Below are 23,308 nucleotides of genomic sequence, written 5' to 3' on the forward strand. Positions count from 1 at the left end.
TATAAGAATATAAAGTTACAAATTATAACTGTATATTGTTATATATAGGCTATTCATGACATACATTGACATATTACGATTTTTATGTTTATATTCTGATTCACTTTTATAAATTCAGACTTACAACTATAAATTCTGATTTACTTCTGTATATTCAGATTTATAAAAATATATTCTGATTTACTTATATATATTCAGACTTACATCTATATATTCTGATTTACTTATATATATTCACAATTGACATTTATATATTCAGACTTAATTTAATTATTTCCTGTTTAGTGCTTCATATAGTTCATACATATATATCATAGTTCTTACGTTATTATTGAAAGTATCTTTCAAAACATAAAATTATAACTTTAATAAGTCAATATACAGTATATACACATATGTGTGTATGTATGCATGTGTACACACACACACACACACACGTTGTGTTTCCATGTTTTATGGGAACATTCCATAGGCGTAATGGTTTTTATACTGTACAAACTGTATGTGCTATAGCCCTACACCAACCCTACCCCTAACCCTACCCCTCACAGGAAACTTTGTGACACACCCACGCATTTTATACACATATTTCTCTAATAACATTGACATTTTGAAAGTATCTTGTTTAAAACTATAATACTTTCTATACCTTATGATTTTACCATATTTTCACCACACACACACACACACACACACACACACACACACACACACACACAATAAAATAATTATGAGATTAAAAAATTGCAATTATGAGATAAAAGTCAAAATTACAGTATGACAAAAATAAAAATTATGAGATAAGTCAAAATCAACATTTTATGAGAAAAAGTCGTAAATATGACCTAAAAAAATCTAATTTATGATACAAGGGAAATTAGGGAAAATTCATATCAAATTATGAGATTATAAAGTCATAAATATGGCATTAAAAAGTCAAATTTATTGTCTCTCTCTCTCTCTCTATATATATATATATATATATTTCTGAATGTATCCATTAAATAAATGCATAATATTTATTCATGTTAATATTTAAAATAATAATTTTCTCTGTTTCTGTGTATGTGTGTGTTTTTAGGGTTATAGCTGAGAATGACTTTCTTCACACTCTCCTCAACAAAGTAACAACGTCGCGAGGTGACAGCGGAGGTCAAGGTACGGCTCAGAGCAGTTATCTGTGCTCAAATGAGGCACAGCATCACCACTCGCTCCGCTAATGCTTTAACACTTGCTGGACCCATAATCCCGCCTGCCCACACTCACACACAGAGACACAATACAGCAGAACAGAGTGATTGAGTGATGAGAGATGGTTGAGCTTTATGACTGCCATTAAAACAGACATTAGAGAATGAGACGAGGGGGAAAGGATGAACAAAAACAGTTAAAACTTAATTTATGGTGTTATTTTACCTTATTCATCCACCATATGCACCTGCTATAATTCATATGCTTCTCTAAATAATATTTTGAAATCATTCTATATGTCTAGACACATAAGTTTTATTGTAGAGAAATTCCTTGCATTCCTGTCATGATCCTGACGGTGAAACTAATATAAAACATTAAACACCATGTCAGGTCTGTGGGTCACCATGAAAGCTCTAGTGGGAGACATCGTCCAGATCCGAAAGGAATATACCCACCTGGTGGACCGGAGCACCGTGGTTGCACGAAAACTGGGTTTTCCTGAGATCATCATGCCGGGTGACATCCGCAATGACATCTACCTCACACTGCACTCCGGAGACTTCGACAAGTACAACAAAACCACACAGAAGAACGTGGAGGTCATTATGCTGGTGTGTGACGAGGAGGGGAAGGTTGTGCCGGTGAGTGTGACCCCTGACCGTGAGGCCAAAGGTCAGCCTGATCTCACTGGGATGGGGCTTTCTTTGTTGATTGACGGCTCTTTTGTGTTATTGTATAGAACTCAATCTGTCTGGGAGCTGGAGATCGGCCTGTAAATGAATATAGATCAGTCATTTACTACCAGATCAAACAACCTCGCTGGATGGAAACTTTTAAGGTAAGAAGTGAGTGAGACATTGAGCCTACTACCAATCAGTCAGTGAATTAGTATCAACAAAATCCATCTTTGCACTGCAGATCTGGCACATAAGCATATATATATATATACAGTATATGTATGTATGTATACACATATATATATAAGGGATGTCCCGATCAGGTTTTTTGCAACCCCGATCCAATCCGAGTCATTGAATATTGAGTATCTGCAGATACAGTGTCCCGATCAGATACTTATATATTCCTAGTGTTTGCTGCACAATTCAAGTACATTCATGTTATTAAAATCAATCAAATGTATACAGAGTTGTGCAGAGAGTAAAAGTAATATATGTACAGGTGCATCTCAATAAATTAGAATGTCATGGAAAAGTTCATTTATTTCAGTAATTCAACTCAAATTGTGAAGCTCGTGTATTAAATAAATTCAATGCACACAGACTGAAGTAGTTTAAGTCTTTGGTTCTTTTAATTGTGATGATTTTGGCTCACATTTAACAAAAACCCACCAATTCACTATCTCAACAAATTAGAATACTTCATAAGACCAATTAAAAAACATTTTTAGTGAATTGTTGGCCTTCTGGAAAGTATGTTCATTTACTGTACAATATATCATAAGATACGCTCTCTCTCTATGTATATATATGCACACCTTGTATAAAGACATTGGTAGGTGTAAACATGTTACATAAAAATGTAGACATTGAAAACAGACTATGTGGTCACAATTATGAATATGGAACTACTGATATAAACTTCCTATATTTTATATGTACAATAAGCAGAATAATTACAACATAAAGGGAACAAAGTGGAGATATGGTTAGAAAGCATGAAGCTTGTGGTGTCAGAATGCAGTCCATCAGTCAAATCCAAGTGGATTATAAGTGGTAATATATTGGCAGCAAGTGTTAATAAGTGAAAGCGACAGATTCAATGAAAGCGACTGATTCATTCATGAACAAATCAAGTGACCACTGTCTTTATGAATCATTGAATCATTAATTGAATCAATGTCTCACCCAATTAATTTAAAAATGCTTGTCAGTTGTCGGGCACACCCTTTGAGAACTGATGCCATGGGCCAAACTAAAATATAAAATAAAAAAGGAAAAATAAATGTCTTGGCAAAAGAGCACTTATCTAGTCAGAGGCCAAATAAAAAAGGTGCTTGAGCACCACTTCTGTGCATGTCATACAGCCCTGACAGCTCATTTTTCTTCCAACATATTACACATTTTTAGGTGAAACATGATTAACAAAAAAACATGACTTGATTTTGTCCATATATTTTATGCATTTAACAATTTTATCCATCCATCATACATTTATGGAGTCAGGTGATTTGGAGGGGAGTGTTTGAAAACAAAAGCACCATAATAAGAGCTTAATTGTTCACAATTAGACCAGGAACATACATTTTGAAAGCAGATCATTTGATGTTGAGTCTAATCCTTTTGTATCCGGCCCAGTATTCAGTCTGCATGCAGTAATGTTTTCCTCTGGCCTGTAGGTGGCGATTCCTCTGGAGGAGATGCCTAGAATCCACCTGCGCTTCATGTTCCGTCATCGATCCTCACAGGAGTGTAAGTAAGCTTTAGTGTCTCCTGCAGTCATGAACTACAGTTTTTTTTTTAAATATGTGAAGACACCAGTGAGCAGACAGCAGAAAATAATGTGACATCAAGTCATAATTTTAAAATTGTATGACTTGGTAGTATGTCCCAGTACTGTCTCGCCACATATTCAAAAGTATATACTTTACAATCAGCAGTTTTGCAGTGCATGCTAATGTAGTTGTACGCAGACTGGGATTCTGGCCCAATCTAAAAAAAACAAAAACAATTAAAATCAGATCCAGAGTTCAGCTGATTGAAAAACAACACGTTTTTTTCTAAACCCTCATTCTAGAAAGCATGTGACCGGACAAAACTCTGTGCATCATGAGCCATCAGCGTTTGTATTTTATGTGCACTGGCATATAGATGAGCTGAAAGCTATTAAATTATAGCATGCATTAAAAGCCACAGAACTCTAATTTAGGCTCTTGCTATCCAGTCTGTCATATACTACCAAATATGATGCTGGATGTTAGTGGAAAGGAATTCAGATATGAATGTAATGTGTAATTTGTGTTGTGCAGCGAAGGACAAGAGTGAAAAGAACTTTGCGATGGCGTTTGTGCGTCTGATGAAGGAAGATGGGACCGTTCTGAGAGATGGCATACATGAGCTCACCGTCTTTAAGGTCAGAAACACATACTCTACATACACAATGAGGCCAGAAATGAGTGGAAATAGATTTAGTAAAATTTTTACATGGGTTTTTGGAGTGGACTGTGACATTGCAAAGCATTTTTATCTGCCATTTATTTTTAAACAATTATTTTAGTTAAAAGGTGCAGTAGATTAAAAAATGTGAAGACTGTGAGTCAGCATTAAGTAATTTAAGAATTCTTAATTAATTAAGTTAAGTTAGGATTAAGTTAAAAGAGAGAAGCCTCATTTAATAATATGTACAACCAATATGACGTTTACAAATTATAAGTCATTTATACATTAAAATCGTAAAAGTACAGTAGCACAAACCTCATATTTACTATTACAACATTTATATAAGTGAACACAATTGTTAGTTACTATCAGCGCTATGATTTCAATTAATACACAAATAATATTAAGTTACTAAAACTTCATTCAATTAATACATTATATATATAATAATATAATAATATTTTCCAAAACTATTCTCTTCCCTAGTTCTCTCCATACTGTGCTATAAAAATATGCAAATAAAATTTAAAAATATAAAGAAATTACTTGAATGTAATAAAAAAATGAATGTTCTTTAGGTTTTACACTCTTTCAATTTAAGTTTAAAACTAACCAAATACAAAGATCTTCCATACACTGCAACAATGGTTTTATGTAGTATCTTTGTCTTGTTTTTCAGCACAAATATCTAAACATTTTTGAATCAAGATATATTTACTGACAGACATTAGGATATTATGTATTGTTTTTGGAAAAATGTTAAAAATTAGGTGAGTTTATTCTTAAAACAAGAAAAAAAAAGTCTGTCAGTGGGAAAACAAAAGATAATAAAATAACAAAATATAATTTAGTTTTCCCTTTTAATTAAGTTTATTTTTGTGCCAAATTAACATATTTTGTCTTGTTTCAAGCATTTATTTATTTTTTTTTAGGAAACAAGACTTAATATCTTACGTCATTTTGTTTCGCAAGTAATTTTATCTTGATTTAAGAATGTTTCGATATTTACACTGGAAAACAAGGCAAAAATTCAGAGTAGGAAAATCAATTGCAGTGTAGACTTTACAAATCAGTAAACATTTATGTCTGATAATATGGTGGATGACAGGTAAGCTAATCAGTTCATTCACACATTCACAAACAGATATGGACATCCTGCATGTCTTTTGTGTCTTTCTGCAGGGAGACAGTAAGCGCATGGAGGACGTCAGCTCGTATCTATCCCTGCCGTCCGAGCGCAGTCACTCTGACAGCCACAAGGGGTCAACGCTGATGCGCAGCTCCAGCAGTGTGGGCGGCCTGTCCGTCAGCTCCAGAGACATCTTCACCATCTCAACGCTGGTCTGCTCCACCAAACTCACGCAGAACGGTGTGTGTGAAAAGAGTCTCATGTAGCTTTTATAGTCGAAATGAGACGACATTCACAGTCCATTTCACATCTGTAATGCAATGAATTTCCAAGTGAGAAAGGATATTCAGAGAGGAAAAACATGTAGGGTGACATTTTATACATTAGGTGATGAAAAGCGTCTCTACATGACAGGAGGCTGAAAAATAAGAGGTCTCGATGACATCAGCTGAAAAGGAGTCATTTCAGAGGAAAGCAGGTTATTGCATTCTGATAAAAGAGTGCAAGACAAACAATTTTCCGGATAATGCGCGCAGATCAGGATTGTGTTATTGTTAAGAAAGTAAATGTAGTCAGTTTAATTATTTATATATATTAACCCTGTAAAGCCTGACATATGAAATAGTAGTATGAAAAAAATCTAAAAAATTCAAGTTTATTGAACAAAAAATATTTTTTTTGTTGAGTATCATATTTGATACATCAGGTTTTATGACTCATATAGTCTGATATAGTGAAAATATGGAGGAAAAAACAGCTAAATTTTATTCAGGGACGCAAACTGAGCAAAAATGTGCAATTTGGTGCAGATGCTGATATTTATATGGACAAAATGTAAGATGAAATTCTGATGCTTGTAATGTAAATCAATCAGATCTTTATAACAGAATAGCAGATACTTACATTAAATGATATAAATATCAGTCGTCACTCTATATCTCCAATATGTCTTATTAAGGTGATGCTTGGTTTGATGAGCAAAACACATAATGCAACACAATACATAATGGATAATTAGATAAAGCTAAGCTGCTTCAGTCCAGTAAGTGTTCATCTTGAAATATTACTAACAATATCAAAGTTATTCTTATGTTTACTTTATAAAAATCAATAAAGATTCGACAGCAAAAAGACACGTGAAGCACGAGCTGAAGGTGGACGTTTGTACAATTATACTCAAAGACATTTTACTTGCTAAAAAAGTCTAAACTATCAATCAGACCACAGAAGGCATGTAGCAGAGAAATGAATGGAAATTAATGCGTCAAACATGATACTGTAGGGTTAAATCTAAATATTTCAATTGTTTTTGTATTTGTGTGTGTGTTATTGTTAAATGACTTTTATCTCGAAGCCCCTTTAAGGACACACACACAGACGCAGGTGTACTGTAACAGCTGTTCTTGAGAAAGCCCGTTAATCACGCTAATGAATCTTCCGGAAACATCCATCACAATGCAACCCTAACGAACCCACACACGGGACATATTCACCACGTGAAATAAATAGATTCAGGAATACATGGTAATTAAGAGTCAGTTGAGGACACACTGTCTCTGTCTGTCTGTCTGTCTGTCTGTCTGTCTCTCAGTGGGTTTGTTGGGTCTGCTGAAGTGGAGAACTCGTCCTGAAATGCTGAAACAAAACCTACAGGAGCTCAAACTCATTGACGGGGAGGAGGTCGTGAAGGTGTGTTGCACTGAAATTATACATGAGCATCAGTAGTTCAGGATGCATGTCTGTTTACGTGTGTGTGTGTGTGTGTGTGTGTGTAGTTCCTGCAGGACACCTTGGACGCCCTGTTCAACATCATGATGGAACATTCTCAGACTGATGATTATGATATTTTGGTTTTTGACGCTTTGGTAAGCAACATCCAAACATACACACACATCTACACAGGTTCCAAATTGGTGTTTTTGCAGAAATGTCGCAGAAGAACCATGTTTGGTTCCCTAAAGAACATTTTAGTGAACAGTAGGCAAGTTTATTTATATAGCACATTTCATACACAATGGTAATTCAAAGTGCTTTACATAAAAGAAAAGAAAATAATAATAAAAAAATAATCACAACAATAAAACAAGGAATTTAAAAACTTTGAAAATGATTAAAAAATTTATTTAAGAGGTTTAAAATGAATTTAAAACAGTTAAGAATTGAAAATGATTATACATAAGATATAGTGCAATCAGTTCGGACATTGCACAGTGCTCATTCAATAAATGCACAGCTAAACAGATGAGTTTTGAGTCTGCATTTAAATGTGACTAATGTTTTAGCACATCTGATCTCTTCTGGAAGCTGATTCCAGCTGCGGGTGGCATAATAACTAAAAGCGGACTCCCGTTGTTTTGTGTGAACCCTTGGTATTTCTAACTGACTCGATCCTAATGATCTGAGTGGTCTGTTAGGTTTATATTCAGTGAACTATGTATTCAGTATCTGCTATGTATTTAGGTCCTAGGCCATTGAGTGATTTATAAACGAGTAAAAATACTTTAAAATCAATCCTAAATATAACTGGAAGCCAGTATAAGGACCTGAGGACTGGTGTGATATGCTCAGATTTTTCTGGTTCTAGTCAGTACTTAAAAGAACCATTTTTTCTCAGTGTGAAGAACATTTAAAAAATATAAATATATTTATAGAACCATTGATGACAGTTGCTAACTGGGGCCAGTTCAGAGACTTCTGTTGTGTTTATATGAAGCTAATTAAAATGTTGACTAATCCAAACCCTGAAAGAAACCTTAAAAAACATTGTTTACTCTCTTATGAATCTTTTTTTTTTTTTCCAAATGAGCACTTCCCCTGTTGTCCCCATAGGAAGGGTTTGTCCTGTTTAGCTCACTTCTGGTGACAGATTCTAGTCCCAAAATTATAAACCAGGAGAATATAAAACAATAAAAGATAACAGGAGGCTGCAATAGGTGTATGTCATATTCAGTTTTAAACACAAAATTATGCATTATGCTAATTATAATTCAGTGATTCTCAACCTTTTTGACAACAAGGCCCCACACTGTCCAAGACAATATTCGATATTTCTGGTATTGAATCTGCTATGATGAAAAAGCTACTTGTATTCAATGTTTAAAAAAAAAAATGTTATTTTCAGCAAATAGTAGTGGCAATATATTAAAATAAATCTATATAATTACAAAATATATATTATATTTTTTATTATATATAAATATATTTAAAATATAAACAACATATTTTTCTTAAAAATATACATGCATGTAATTCACCAACCTGATAAATGAGACAAACAAGTTAAGTATTTTATTAGTATTAGCAAGTGACAGATGAATTTGCACAATTACAGGTATACTTTTGTAGAGGTTGACTGGGCATGTGGCTTTTATTCTCAAAAATAAAATTATAGGAAATGTTTATGATCTTTTATTATTATTATTATTATTATTATTATTATTATTATATTATACATTTTTATATTAAAATTGGTTCCTAGTCCCATTCCCCTCTGTTCTCTCTAGTTCTCATCAAACTGTGCTATCAAAATAAATAAAAAATAAGTTAAAATAAATAATAAAAAAAAAAAAATCGAATTACCTAATTCCAAAAGCTTCAAGAAATGAATGTTCACCAGTTTTTACGGCCTTTATGACCACTTAATTTACATTACTTTTCCAGTAATTTGTGATTACAGGATGATTTTGCAATTTATCAGCAGATTTATCCTGTGCTCCTGGTTGAGAACCACTGTTATAAATACAGTCTCTCTTTCAGATCTATATTATCGGTCTAATCGCCGACAGAAAGTTTCAGCATTTCAACACTGTGTTGGAGGCCTATATCAAACAACACTTCAGCGCCACGCTGGCTTACAAGTAGGTCAAACGCTCTTCATTGTGTTTCTGATCATTAGATGTCAGTATGTTTGTGTGTGTGAGTCTCAAATGTACATGAACATCGGTAAATAATCAACAGAAACAGGAGTGAATTAATTATCATGGTGATGTAATTTGGCCTGTTATTAGTTGTTCTGGTTTATTTTTGTGCGCAGTCTTAATTTTGTAGTTTAATTCATTTAGTTTAAGTTATTTAGAGAACTACACACACAAACTCTGTCTGTTTCTGTGTACTGTAGAAAGCTGATGTCTGTGCTGAAGACGTATCTGGACGTGTCCAGTCGAGGGGAGGCCTGTGAACCCATCCTGAGGACGCTCAAAGCCCTTGAATACATCTTCAAATTCATCGTCCGCTCCCGGATGCTCTACTCTCAGTAAGTTTGTGTGATTGATTCTGAAATTAAGAAATGATGAACATTCACAGCTGAATCAGAAACACCCAAAGGGGCACACAGACCCCCTGAAAAATGACAATATGAAAACCTGCCTGAAAAAATAATATAATGAAGACCATAGGAAAGAGATATTGTGTCATGTGACCTTTCCATCAATTATTTGATTGGTCAGTTTTCTCATGGACTGCTCGTTGCTCATGTTGGTTGTGTTCAGAATAGTAATACTTGCATACTGCAATATATACAGTATATTGTGCCTACTATATATTTTTAAATAATGTGTAATAGTATGTAACAATGAACATTTCAAACATGTATACCACCAAAAGTTTGGGGTCGGTAAGATGTTTACATTTATGTATTTAGCATTTATGCTTTTCAGCTTAACAAAAGAGCAACAAGAAAGAGTCTTTTGCTCACAGAGGCTGTGTTTATTTGATCAAAAATACAGTAAAATTGTGAAATATTATTACAGTTTAAAATAACTTTTTACTATTTATATATATTTTAAGATGTAATTTATTTCTGTGATGCAAAGCTGAATTTTCAGCATCATTACTCCAGTCACATGATCATTCGGTAATCATTCTAATATGCTGATTTACTGCTTAAGAAACATTTCTTCTTCTTCTTATTAAAGTTGAAAACAGTTGTGCTGCTTCATATTTTTGTGGAAACAGGCATACAATAAAAGAAAATCTTTAACAACAACAACAAAACTTACTGTCCCCAAACTTTTGAATGGTAGTGTATACCGACAACATTGTCATATTACTTTGTCATTCACTTATTATCTTATTACTTATATTTTTATTTGCATTTTTACTCCTATTATATGTAATATTTTCTGACTGTTCTATCAAAACAGCCAATTACAATTCATATTTTCATTTTTGACACTCTGGAAGGTCGAATCTAATGCACTGCACTGCGGGACACACTATTTTTGAATGCAAAATATTTATCATTTTTCCTCTTGAATTCGGCTTGAAATATGAGCTAGACATGTTCTCAAAACAACAAAAAAACATTTGAAAGAGTTGTTTTGAGTAGTTTGCTAGTCCTCTATTCTGAGACAGTTCATTCATCTGAACGTGGGCTGAAAGCAAAACAAAACACAAGGAAATAAACGCCCAGCTGCTTTGGGCTGAGATTCAAGCGGACATTTTTAAGGCAGCACGGTCATTTTTTTAGGGTTTTTGACAGGGTTGCATGTCCTCTGGCCGCCTGCAGCACGTTTTGTCTGCAGCGTTTTGTCGAGGAGTGTAACAGCTCTGCCTGACGGTCATTAAGGGCCCGTGTCTGTCTGTGATTTATGACTCTGCCTGTGGGGCCCCCGGATGCCGTCATCGAGCGGCACTGCAAAAACACAGACTGTAGCTGATGCTCATTCACACTGCCAGTGCTGTTCCTCTGACAGTTTCATACAGTCAAGTATGCAAACACACACACAACAGAGCTTGGCCAATTGCGCATCCCCTTATATACTTAAATGAAAATTTATTGGAAATGTACTTACCCTCAGGCCATCCAAGTTGTCGATGAGTTAGTTTCTTTATCTGAACAGATCTGGAGAAACATCACTTTACTGTACGTCACTTGCTCACCAATGGATCCTCTGCAGTGAATGGGTGCCGTCAGAATAAGAGTCTGTTGTTGCCAATAGCCTCGTGGGCAGCGTGTCGACATATAGCACCATTGCGCATAGGGTGTCCTGAGTTCGAGTCCCGGCTTGCAGACCTTTCCCAATCCCGTCCCATCTCTCTCTCTCTCTCTCTCTCTCCCACTTTGCTTCCTGTCTAAACTGTCCTATGAAAAATAAAAGCAAAAACGGCAAAAAATGTATCTTTAAAAAAAAAAAAGAAAAAAAAAGTGAAAAATGGTTTTAAACAAATATGTGGGTGGATTTTGATGTGAGAGGACAACAGAGGATGGACTTTTTCACTGGAGGAAGCAAAGTTATGGATTATGGATTTTGCCCTGAAGCGACGGTTTGAAGTTAAAAACATCTCAATGACTGATTTGTTTCTTACAAACACACAGCTTTTCACTTCACAAGACAATAATTGATGGACTGGAGTCGTGTTGATTACTTGTGTAGCATTCTGATGTTTTTATCAGCTGTTTGGACTCTCATTCTGACGGCACCCATTCACTGCAGAGGATCCATTGGTGAGCAAGTGATGTAATGCTACATTTCTCAGAATCTATTACAAATATATTATAAAGAAACAAACTAATCTACTGTACATCTTGGATGGCCTGTGGGTGGTACATTTCAGCAGTTTTTGGGTGAACTATTACTTTAAAGTGTGTAGCTGATATAATCATGTCAGCTGTTTAACTAACTTTAACTTGCTCAGCAAGATTCTCTTCAATGTGTTGCTCCGCTGTCAAGTTAGTTGAGCTGACAGAGAAAACTGACTGTAGAAGTACAGTAGTTATTTACTCTAATGCTCGTTATAATGTCTTTTGTGCACTTGCGTGGGGTTTTGCATGTTCTGGCACGCTTTTCAATGCAACTACATACTAGATTGTGATGCTAGAAGCGTCTGCCATTCACAAACTCTGTGTGTGTTGTACAGTGTGTTTAGCCATCAAGTTTGTGTAGCAGCTGACTGCATCATTAATTTGCCTAATAGTCATTGATGCCAAAACAGCTGCTAAATGAATCTTAAGTGTGTGTGTGGTTGCAGTAATGACCGACAAGAGAGAGCGACAGATCAGTCACACTGCAAGCAGCATATGATCACAATAAATGCTTTAATTACACACCACAATTAACTTAATTTTATTCATGCAAAGTATTTATTTGCATATTTATTTTTATATTTTAAATTTGAATGATTTATTTTGCCTTAAAATATTATCTTTCTTTCTTAAGCTTTCTCTCTCATATTAACTAGTCTTTTTTATTGCAGTACGTCAATGCATGCTAACAAATCTATAAATGCAGGGAGTATGCAGTATGTAGCATTTCAAACAGTTGTATACTAACTGAATTGTCAAATGCCCTCATTGCATTTAATTCAGCAAGTGGCGTCCCTTTATCATCCAGCTATCTGATCAGATTGAATCAAATGAAAAATGGTATTGCATTGTGTTCATTTTATTAATGCAAATTTAATTAATTTTATTAGAATTTATGTGCATATTTGTTTTTATATGCAAATATTTAAATTGTAAAAATTACATTTAAATAATATTTATTTATTTATTAAATTTTTTTCTTTTGAATTTGGCTTAAATTTCTAAGGCAAAGGCTTTAACTTCTTTCTTTCTTTCGCTCTTGCTCATATTAACTAGTCTGTTTACTGCAGTACGCTGATGCACACTAACATCTTTAGAAATGCAGGCCCATCACGGCCGGATCATTTTTCAGTGTTTATTAGTCCGAAGGCTCTCAGCAGGAGTGTTTTTGCTCTGGATTCAGTCCTGGCAGGAGGCGCTTCACTTTGTTAATGGAGTTTGATGGAAAGCGTCATTGCTCTATGCTTTTAAAAGAACTCTCTGATACATCCAGATTAAACCGCAGATGTTATATTCCCAGAGAGAAGAGACGTTTCACCATGTGGGTGTGAGAACGCCTGGGTTTGGTGCACGCTCTGGAAATTGAATAAATTCTTTACATTAAATAATCGAAAAGAGGAAATGAATGGGAAAATTACCCCAAATTGTTCATGAAGTATTTATTATTTAGCTTGAATTTGGGGAGCTTTTCCTCTAAGATGATTTTAAATGCTTAAAAAACAGATGCTTTAAAACAGTCATTTTAGTTCCTTCGCATAGATCATAGTATTTGCTCTTCTGCTTTAATTATTGTTTTTTATTGTGTTTTGAAAGGTTAAATCAGCCAGATTTATTAAATTAGCTTTGTTTTAGGAATCAAAATGTTCATTAAAACAATTGAATCATCTGAATCAAATTGATTCATGTCGTCCTTCCACTAGTGCAGGCTTTCTCAAACTGGGGTTTATGAGTTGATGTAAGTCTAACAATTAAAAATAATAAAATAAAATAAAATAAAATACATAAATAAATGCTAAAAAAAGGATAAAGGATATTTTTGAATTTGGTTAATGACATTTTTATTTATTATATTTTCAAATAACTTTTGGCTGTTACATCAAAGCAGCTTGTGTTCTCAAAACTAAAATAATACTATTTATGTTTCTAAAATATTTATATGTTTTATATAAAAATATATATTTTAAATTTTACTTTTATGTGATTTTTTAAAATATTACTCTTTAGGTTTAATTAATTTTCATTTCAGTTTTAGTTCGGTTTTACTATTTATTTTCACTTAAATTTAATGTACATACAAATGTGCTTTTAAATGCATGAAATACACAAAGCAGCTTGTGATCTCAAAACTAAAATAACACTGCAGCCTAACCAGCATTTCAGAACCAATCAGATTTTATGTTTATATTGCATTCAGCCCTGATTTTTAAGTGATTTTGTTGAGGATGAAGTGTGTCAGTTTGCATGCATGTGCGTATTTGGAAAGATTTATTGATTCTAGGAAATGTACATCTGTTTGTCTCAATGTCAGTATATATGCATCTTTGTTTTGTGAGCGTGTGTGTGTTTATTGTAGTGTATGTGTGTGTGTTATTGTGTGAGGTCAGAGGTGGCGTATTAACTGTGGCTCTCATGTGGATTAGAGGAACAATGCTTCAGTAATCACGTCTGTTCTTCAGCGGTACCACGGTAAATACTGTCGTGTGTTACAGCATAATCTCCACCCTCAGAAACCCCACCGACTATAACATCTGTGCCGAGTTACTCTTGACAGAGAGATAAACCAGAGAGAGAGACACAACTGACCTGATGGAGAGACAGAGAGAGATGAATCTTTGGACTGTGTCTAAAATGTGATTGAAGTTTCAGTCAAAGTCACTGTCACAATCCACAGCGTCTGTCATCTGAAAGCTCTTACATTGACTTTAGTGTCATAAGTGACCCACAAACTTTCTAGACTCATCCCCATCTTTATTGTCCTGGCCAGATGCATTGCAATGGCCTCAAGCAGTTAAATCTCTCTTCCATGTCATGCACTGTTCATACATTTAATCGCTTCTGGTTATAGTGACTTTTGTGTTGCTTTTGCAAAATGTCTTTATGCATCATATCAGGAATGGCATGAATGGTTATTAATGCATAAATCAAATGCATTTTCTGACATGTTTCTTCATGCATTATCATGTGTGAACACCACTTAAATTTTTTTGACAAGCAAAGGAATATTTTGTCCATTATGTGGTGTTGCACAACATTATTTAAAACCTTTTTGAATGAATGCCATTTTTATTTATTAAAGAAAACCTTTAACTTATTTCAGCTTGTTGCCAAAGAAACATATTTCTTTTTCATTTTGTTTGACAAAATTTTACTTTTTTTTTATAAAAACATAAACAGAGGAAAATAAAGTGGCTAGAAATAGAAGCGTCATACTGTGTAGTGTAGTTTATATGATGAAATGATCGTATGTATAAGTGTGTGAATGTGTGATGATGGATATGTGAAATGTATTACACTGCTCACAAGTGTTCTTTCTCTCTCATTAGACTGTACGAAGGGAAGGAACAGGCCGAGTTTGAAGAATCTCTCAAAAGTTTATTTGAGTCGATCAATAACCTGATGAAAAGTGACTACACCACTACACTACTGCAGCAGGTATGAATACTAGTGCCATACTACTATACACATGATTACTTATTACTAAGTTTAATTCAGTTTTAATGTATATAATTCGCACATTAAGAGATCACTAGGTTCTGTTCACTCAGCTGTCAGTACAATGGAGTCACATGAAAAGTGTCACAAATTAGCTGTGTCGATTAATGACAGAAATAGTGTAGAATCTGAAATAATTCTTCATTTCACATCATGTCACATATTTGTGTTTTAAAAATTCATTTTACATAATTAATGTTTTCACATAATGTAATAATTTATAGTATACATCTATTTATACATTTATATGATTTATTACAGTTTTATATTAATATATATATATATATATATACACAAGTGTATATGTGTGTGTCTACACATATATGTAGGTGTGTGTTTTTGTGTGTGTGTGTATATTTACACACAAACATATTTATATACACACGTAAATATTTAATATATATAATTTTATATTATATTTATATTAATTTGTAATATATATAAAACATGAATATTAATTATAATGTTATATTATATAAATCATTTATAGCTATAAAATATACAAATATATGATAAATAAATATATAAAAATATACAAATATTTAAAAATATAAAATATGTTTATATTATTTGCATATATTTTATATTTTATATATATATATATATAAATAAATTATCTATTTTGATTTGTGTATGTATATTAAATATTACAATAAATAATACTGAAATATATAAATTATTTTACAATGAATTTTTAAACTAAATTATATATAAATTAATTATTCATAGTTTTTAAAATGATATAACATTATATAAAAAAGTACATCTAATTATTTCAAGTGTTTTATATATGATTTAAAAAAATGTTTTATTTATATTAATATCTTTTTTTAAACATATTACGTTTTATATGAATGTGTGTGTATAGGTGGCCGCTCTGAAGTACTTGCCCACAGTCCTGCAAGATGTGGAGACCGTGTTCGATGCTAAACTCCTCAGGTGAGTCTCATAAGAGCCTAAAATCTCGAAAACACACCTGATCGGTCTGGGCTGAACTGATGTACTGAGGTACTTACAGCAACAGTTTCTACAAGTGCTTGATGACATTTTAATGACCAACATCAAGTTTGTTACGTCACTAACTGCAGCAATCAATCACCACAAACACACAGACTCTCCTTCACTCTGAAGCTGATGGTCTTTAATGCACTTGTCCTCCTACATTTACCTGATCTACTCAAAAGCTAATGCTATTATAACCGTAATGTGACTTTAACTAGTTTAGCTGCTCATGCGGTTAACTGAGGCCGATGTCTGATGTCTCGACTTGAGTTTGAGAAACAGTGGAGTGAGTTTCTCTCATATGGATAGTTTAGTTTGAGTGTTTTTATCTAGTTAGATTAGGGAGTGTGTGTGTTTAGCTTCAAGTGGCGTCCAATTCATCACAGTACACAAAACACAGGCGATTCTAGCGGCTCCATGAAGGTCGATATGATACAGTAGTTTCTCACAGACCCTGGTGGTGTTCAGACTCAATCAATAAAACACAGGTCACTTTCTCTGCCCACAGAAGCCTCGGCATTTATTTATGGATTAATTTCTGCTATTTTTTTATCTTTTATTAAAGGCTATGGATAAAGTGTTACTACAGAAATACAGTACAAACTGACACTTTTGCACTGTTGTGCAAAAACTGATTAGCTGACTTTCAAAATACCACAAAACTGACTGCCAGTGAGACATAAGGGCATAAATTAAAGCTCTTTTACGTTTTCATGTCAACATGAAATCAAAATCGATCCCATTTACTTTTTTTAATGCCATGTACTTTTCTGTCTGTCTGTTTGCAGTAAGCTGTTGTATGATTTCTACATCTGCATTCCTCCGGATAAACTAAAGAAGCAGAAAGTGGTGTCGATGACTGAGATAGTGGGCAGCAAACTCTTCCACAGACAAGGTAAAACACACGCTCATAAAAGTCTGAGATGTAATTAAAAATGTTAACATTTTTTCCCCCTATTTGCACCTGAAAAAAAATTGCACTCTGTAAAAAAGCAACATTTTGAGTCATAAATACTAAGAAATTTGAATGATTGAAACTACATTAAAAGCCCATATTAGATCATCATAATTCCCTTAAATGTTGTCCCAAACTAGTCAAATAGTTATCTGAACAAAGATTTTCAAACTGAACAATACTGCTGAAACATTAAGGTTTTTTGAGTTCCCAGTGAATAAATCAGGCATTTACTGATATAGGATTATTCTTTTCCTTTCCTTTCCTTTCCTTTCCTTTCCTTTCCTTTCCTTTCCTTTCCTTTCCTTTCCTTTCCTTTCCTTTCCTTTCCTTTCCTTTCCTTTCCTTTCCTTTCCTTTCCTTTCCTTTCCTTTCCTTTCCTTTCCTTTCCTTTCCTTTCCTTTCCTTTCCTTTCCTTTCCTTTCCTTTCCTTTCCTTTCCTTTCCTTTCCTTTCCTTTCCGTTCCTTTCCTTTCCTTCTTGATTTGTTATTTTACACTGTATCTTTCTCTCTCTGGGTTTATATGATAGCCTCTGGCCTGCTCCTGCCAAACGGCCTGTTAACTAGATGCTATAAAGTGACGAATGGTGTGTGGGTGTGCGTGCGCGCTTGTGAACAAAGATGAGCTGCAGACAGGTGGTGTGTGTGTGTGTTTGTGTTTTTTACTAAAGAGTCTGATGGTTTTGCTCATGAGAGTGGTGATGGATTGTTTTGAGTGTGTGTGTTTGATGACGGTAATGATAGACAGATTCATCATCCAGCCTAATTTAAGCTAAAGTGTTAACCTTTGCTTGAATTCATAGTAAAAATCAACCAACACTCTTGTCAGTGCATGATCAGGGTTATTATAATTAATTAAAATTAGAAGTAAAGCTATAAAAAAGCTATAAACACATTCTTGTAAGTTTAAATAAAACAAACAATAACTGAAATAAAATCTAAAAAAGTTAAACATACTTTTGAGTCCATATTCCAGTTAGTTGCCAAGGCAACATTTCTCATTTTCATTTAATTTAAGTTGATGTACTAAAATAAATTATATTAAAAATTAATAAAAATTATATAGACATTTAAATATAAACCCCACAACCGGTATTAACAAAATTACTACAGAATTAACTACCTCAATTTAAAATGAAAATATGTAGATATAGATGAGATATAAAAATATAAACTAATTCAATATATTAATAAAAACTATTGTAGTATCCGTTTTGAAATATACAGGGTGTGTATATGGAGCACATTTATGTACATCTTATTTTCTATAATTACATTGTGGCAGGCAATATTATTCGAAATATCAACATCATATTAGTCACCCTCCACCCCGCTCCCTAGTTAGGGAAGCTCCCTAATTGAGGAAAAAAAGTAGTGTAATGTTTTTGAAGTATCCAAAAGTTCTGTCAGGACCACTATCGTCAAAGATGATTGACAATTGTCAATTAGCATACAGTTTGGATTGGCGGTATGGTTCTGTTCTGGGCAAGAACTCCCTGCGCATAATTACTACATTTATTCAGCAGGGACACATTAAACTGATCAAACATGACAGTAAAGACATTTATAATGTAATAAATGCTGTTCTTTTGACCTTTCTATTCATCAACGAATTCTGAAAAAATCTTATCACGTTTTCCACAAAACTATGAAGCAGCACAGCTGTTTTCAATATTGATAATAATCAGAAATGTTTCTTGAGCAGCAAATCAGCATATTAGAATGATTTCTGAAGGATCATGTGACACTGAAGACTGGAGTAATGATGCTGAAAATTCAGCTTTGCATCAGAGGAAAAAATACATTTTAAAATATATTCACATAGAAAACATTATTTTACATTGCAATAATATTTCACAATATTACTGTTTTTACTGTATTTTTAACAAATAAAAGCAGCCTTGGTGAGCATAAAAGACTCAGTTTTAGTTTCATATTTAGCACATAAGTAACTGTATTATGTATAATTATGAAAACTCTATGATTGTCTCAAAAACCTGCGAATACATCATGATTTTATTCTTCATAATTTTGCTGGTTTAATGTGAGCAATATTCCACATTTGTTGCCACATGGAGGGGTAAAAAAAAAAAAACTTATAGAAAAAATTTGAAATGGTTTAAGGTCAATTAGTTGAATTATTTCTAAAAAGCCAACGGACAAGTAACTCTTTCAATTCCCTCTTCCAAAGCCGTTTTAACTTGCATTCAGCTTTTGGTGAGTGTTTATTTTGGACCCTGAATGCATTATAGATCAGAAACAGAATGCATGACGAAAAGGATGGATTTTGGATGAAGGTTAAAGTAAGAGTCAAAGTAAGAGTTTTTTAGTGGATTCTCCAAGTGTAAAACTCATCATACAGGTTGCCAGATAAACAGATACAGTGGATTGAAAGGCTCATACTTTTACTTGCAAATCAATATTTGTGCCAGTAGCCATTGACTTGCATTTTATGAATCACCAAGGGCCACGGTTTCAGCTAAAAATCTTCAGTGGTGCCACGGATGAACACTTTGTTTTATAAACAGTGACATGTAAAACTAGTCTTGCATATTTAGTTCACCCCAAAATGGGGCAGTATAGTATTTGCACAGTCACTTAACTTCTGCTGCTTGACTTCACAGAGTAAAGATAATTGTGAAATTAATATTAGCCACAGAAGAGGTGCAGGTTTTGTAATAAATACTTCAGATAGTAAATAAATAGACTGCAGCAATTAACATTTTGTCAGAACCGCTAGTAAATTACATGCTATTTTGTTTAGTTGTCTGTTCAGAATCGTGGGAGAATCATGATCTCTAGTTAAAAAAAGAAGTGATTCCCAGTTTATCCAGAATTGTGCAGCTCTACTATGTGTGACTGACTGTTCCTCCCATGACATACAGTGACGGGCAAATGGTAATTTCGAGCCCTGACACAGGAGCATAGCCATAATTTCAGAAGTGAGGGGGACAGAAATGTCAAATATAATAATACCTTTTTTTTTGACAGGTTTTATTATTATTATTAATAATATTATTATTTTCCTATCTCTTTTAATTGGCTGAGAAATCAAATACACGGACGATAACCAATAATTTGTATTCTATAATATTTTTTCTATATTTTCTTAATGACAATTTTCTGATTTGTTTATATACAAACACTTTTTCTATTTTTATATTTTATATTTCATATATTGTATAGTTTCTATAGCCAACTGTAATAAATGTCAGTTAGCACTGCATTATTCAGATGCTTTTTTATTACCTGGAGATGACTTGAAAAACACACATAAACCATATATTATGGTAATCGTGTGTTTATTGTCTTCACGTTTCATCAGTCAAAAGGTTTCTTTTTATTCAGCTTAGCTACAGCAGAGATTGCTTTGGCTACAGTGATAGCTCGATGCCTTTGTCCATATTAGCGATTTCCTGCACGTCATAAGTTAGTTTTGGACTTTCTGCGTGAGAGCAGCCTCAGGCTTTGAGTATGAATGAAACACACTGCAGGAGAGTGTTTACTCCTCAGCCCTGACCGCATCACTGTCTTTACTGGGTGTTTTTAGGGAACATTTGCATTTATTCACATGCGATTGGATTAGTTACTCACGTTCTGGACTGTCATGATTTTGGCTAATGCAGGACACTACTGAATGATGCACCTCAGAGGGGATTTAGAAGTTGGTATACGCAGTGCTGACTGATAAAAAGTGGGTATACAGCATATACCTGTGTATACCCTGCACTACACCACTGAAAATCTTCTTTACCGGTCTACTGAAAAAAAAAAAAAGTTGCCTACATCTTGGATGGCCTGAGGATGAGTAAATTAACAGCTAATTAAAATTTTTGGGTGAACTATCTCTTTAAGTACATATTCTATAATCATGATGATGTGCAACTTTAGTACTTGGAATGGAAAACACACACACACACACACACACACACACACACAAACACACACACACACACACACACACACTCATAAGTGAATCTGCATTTGACACATTTAATTTCCACTTGATGTGAAATTAGATTCATGAATAATAATATGAGAGTAGTTAGCTGAAATTATTCCGCTGTCACACTCGGAAACCAGACAGATGGGAATTACTGAATCGTTAAAAGAAAGAAAAAATTAGCAAATTACCCAGAAACTCTCATCTGCCGCAGATCTGCTGCATTCTTTCAACTCAAAAGAGATCTTTAAATCACAGCTGCTTTTGAAGAGCCGTCGGCTGATGTGAGAGCAGTTTGATTCTCTGAGATCAGAACAAACACACTATCTGACCCCAAACCAGCTCTCCTGGATCCCACGTGCATTTGATACATACAGACGCTCCGAAAAGAGAATAACCATGCATAAAAGCCAGAGATGGAGATTAGTTTTAATAAAAGAACTTCATAAACTCATCTCTCCTCTGACTCCTCTGAACTTTATCTGAATGTCTGACTTCTTATTTCACTTTTCAGTGCACATGAAAAAAGTTTTTCAAAAATGTTTATGATAATACAATCTAATGTAATATGCACAGAGAGTGTGATATAATAATCTCTATTTATCCACCGATCAGTCCTAGTTTTTGCGCTCTTTGTGAATTGAAACCCATCTGAGCGCTAAACCACTATGAAGCTCACTATTATTGCACGTTTTCTTTTTTCTGTGTGTGTCAGTGTTATTTTAGTGTTCCTTATATGCTATTATTGTATTTATTGTTATTTTGAAATGACATTTACTTTTTATTTAGTTTTATTATAATTTTAGTTAGGGCTGCACGATAAATCGCATGCGATATTTAATGCGCATCTTGTCAGAAAGCCGGTTCTGTAATCAGCGGTAAATCTCCATCACCTGCGGGCTTTCACTTAGTTTTAGTAATTTTAGTACTTCAGCTTCCATTTGCATTATATTTTCAGTTTCATTAAAATTTTAGTTTTAAGTATTTTGTTTTTAGTTTTAGTAATTTTGTTGTGTGATTTTTATTTTCATTACTTGTTATATTGTTCTTTATATATTTCTATGTAGCTTTAATTTATTATTATTATTATTATTATTATTATTATTATTATTATTATTATTATTATTATTATTTTATTATTATTTTAGTATTAGTAATTTTAGTCATTCCACTTATTTCCATTATTTGCCAAGGCAACATTTCTAATTTTCATTTGAATATTTTTAAGTTTAAGTATTTTTTAATCAAATATTTAGATTTTGTTTTATTTAATCTTTATTTCAATTACTGAAAGCAATTCATTTTAGTTAACAGTAACAACATTGGTGTGTCTGCATTTATTCAGTTTCAGTTTATTTCAAGTTTTAGTAATTTATTTATTTTTTTTATCATTTTCATGTTTTTGTTTTGTGCTTTTTTTATGTTTTTTTCATAGTTTTATTTTTATTTCAGTTTTAGTTTTAGTTATTACTTCAACTTATTTCTGTTAGTTGCCAAGGCAAGTTTTTAAATCAAATATTTACATTTTATTTTAGCTTTAATTCAGTTACCTATTTTAATGGTTATTTTTTTGTTAACTAAAACTATTTTAATAGTTTTAGTTAACAATAGCAATGCTGTTGTGTTGGTGCAGTTATTCAGGATTTATGAATTAGTTTCAAGCTCTTTAGGTATTCACAGACATCCTGGCATTTGTATGTGTGTTTTAGAGCAGGACAGTGAGTTTGTGTGTGCGGCCCTAATGATGAAATAATTTCTAGGCTTGATGATCCTAATGAGAAATGGTTCAATGTAGGGATGCACCGATACCACTTTTTCCAGTACTCGCTCGATACCGATACTTTTATTTCTGGTACTTGCCGATATCGAGTACCGATACCAATATTTTCATTGCATTTGTACATTTTTAAAATATTGGGTACAGAAACCAAAAGAGTATGTATAATGTTAGTTG

General features: G+C 33.4%; 1 protein-coding gene across 2 annotated transcripts in view; it reads left to right on the plus strand.

Annotated features, from left to right (window-relative positions):
- The window catches only part of LOC107677012 (dedicator of cytokinesis protein 2-like), a 117,484-nt gene that overhangs the window by 19,369 nt on the left and 74,807 nt on the right, over nucleotides 1-23,308 (plus strand). For both annotated transcript variants that reach the window (XM_016471791.1, XM_016471790.1), the window contains exons 12-24: nucleotides 1,082-1,158; nucleotides 1,585-1,835; nucleotides 1,934-2,032; nucleotides 3,551-3,623; nucleotides 4,181-4,284; nucleotides 5,493-5,679; nucleotides 7,031-7,128; nucleotides 7,215-7,304; nucleotides 9,196-9,296; nucleotides 9,557-9,691; nucleotides 15,286-15,394; nucleotides 16,323-16,393; nucleotides 17,245-17,351. In XM_016471791.1, the coding sequence (XP_016327277.1) occupies nucleotides 1,082-1,158; nucleotides 1,585-1,835; nucleotides 1,934-2,032; nucleotides 3,551-3,623; nucleotides 4,181-4,284; nucleotides 5,493-5,679; nucleotides 7,031-7,128; nucleotides 7,215-7,304; nucleotides 9,196-9,296; nucleotides 9,557-9,691; nucleotides 15,286-15,394; nucleotides 16,323-16,393; nucleotides 17,245-17,351 (1,502 nt within the window). The remainder of the gene's footprint in view (nucleotides 1-1,081; nucleotides 1,159-1,584; nucleotides 1,836-1,933; nucleotides 2,033-3,550; nucleotides 3,624-4,180; nucleotides 4,285-5,492; nucleotides 5,680-7,030; nucleotides 7,129-7,214; nucleotides 7,305-9,195; nucleotides 9,297-9,556; nucleotides 9,692-15,285; nucleotides 15,395-16,322; nucleotides 16,394-17,244; nucleotides 17,352-23,308) is intronic.

This window comes from Sinocyclocheilus anshuiensis, unplaced genomic scaffold (assembly GCF_001515605.1).
Source record: "Sinocyclocheilus anshuiensis isolate Anshui unplaced genomic scaffold, SAMN03320099.WGS_v1.1 scaffold564, whole genome shotgun sequence".
NCBI classification, from domain to species: Eukaryota; Metazoa; Chordata; class Actinopteri; order Cypriniformes; family Cyprinidae; genus Sinocyclocheilus; species Sinocyclocheilus anshuiensis.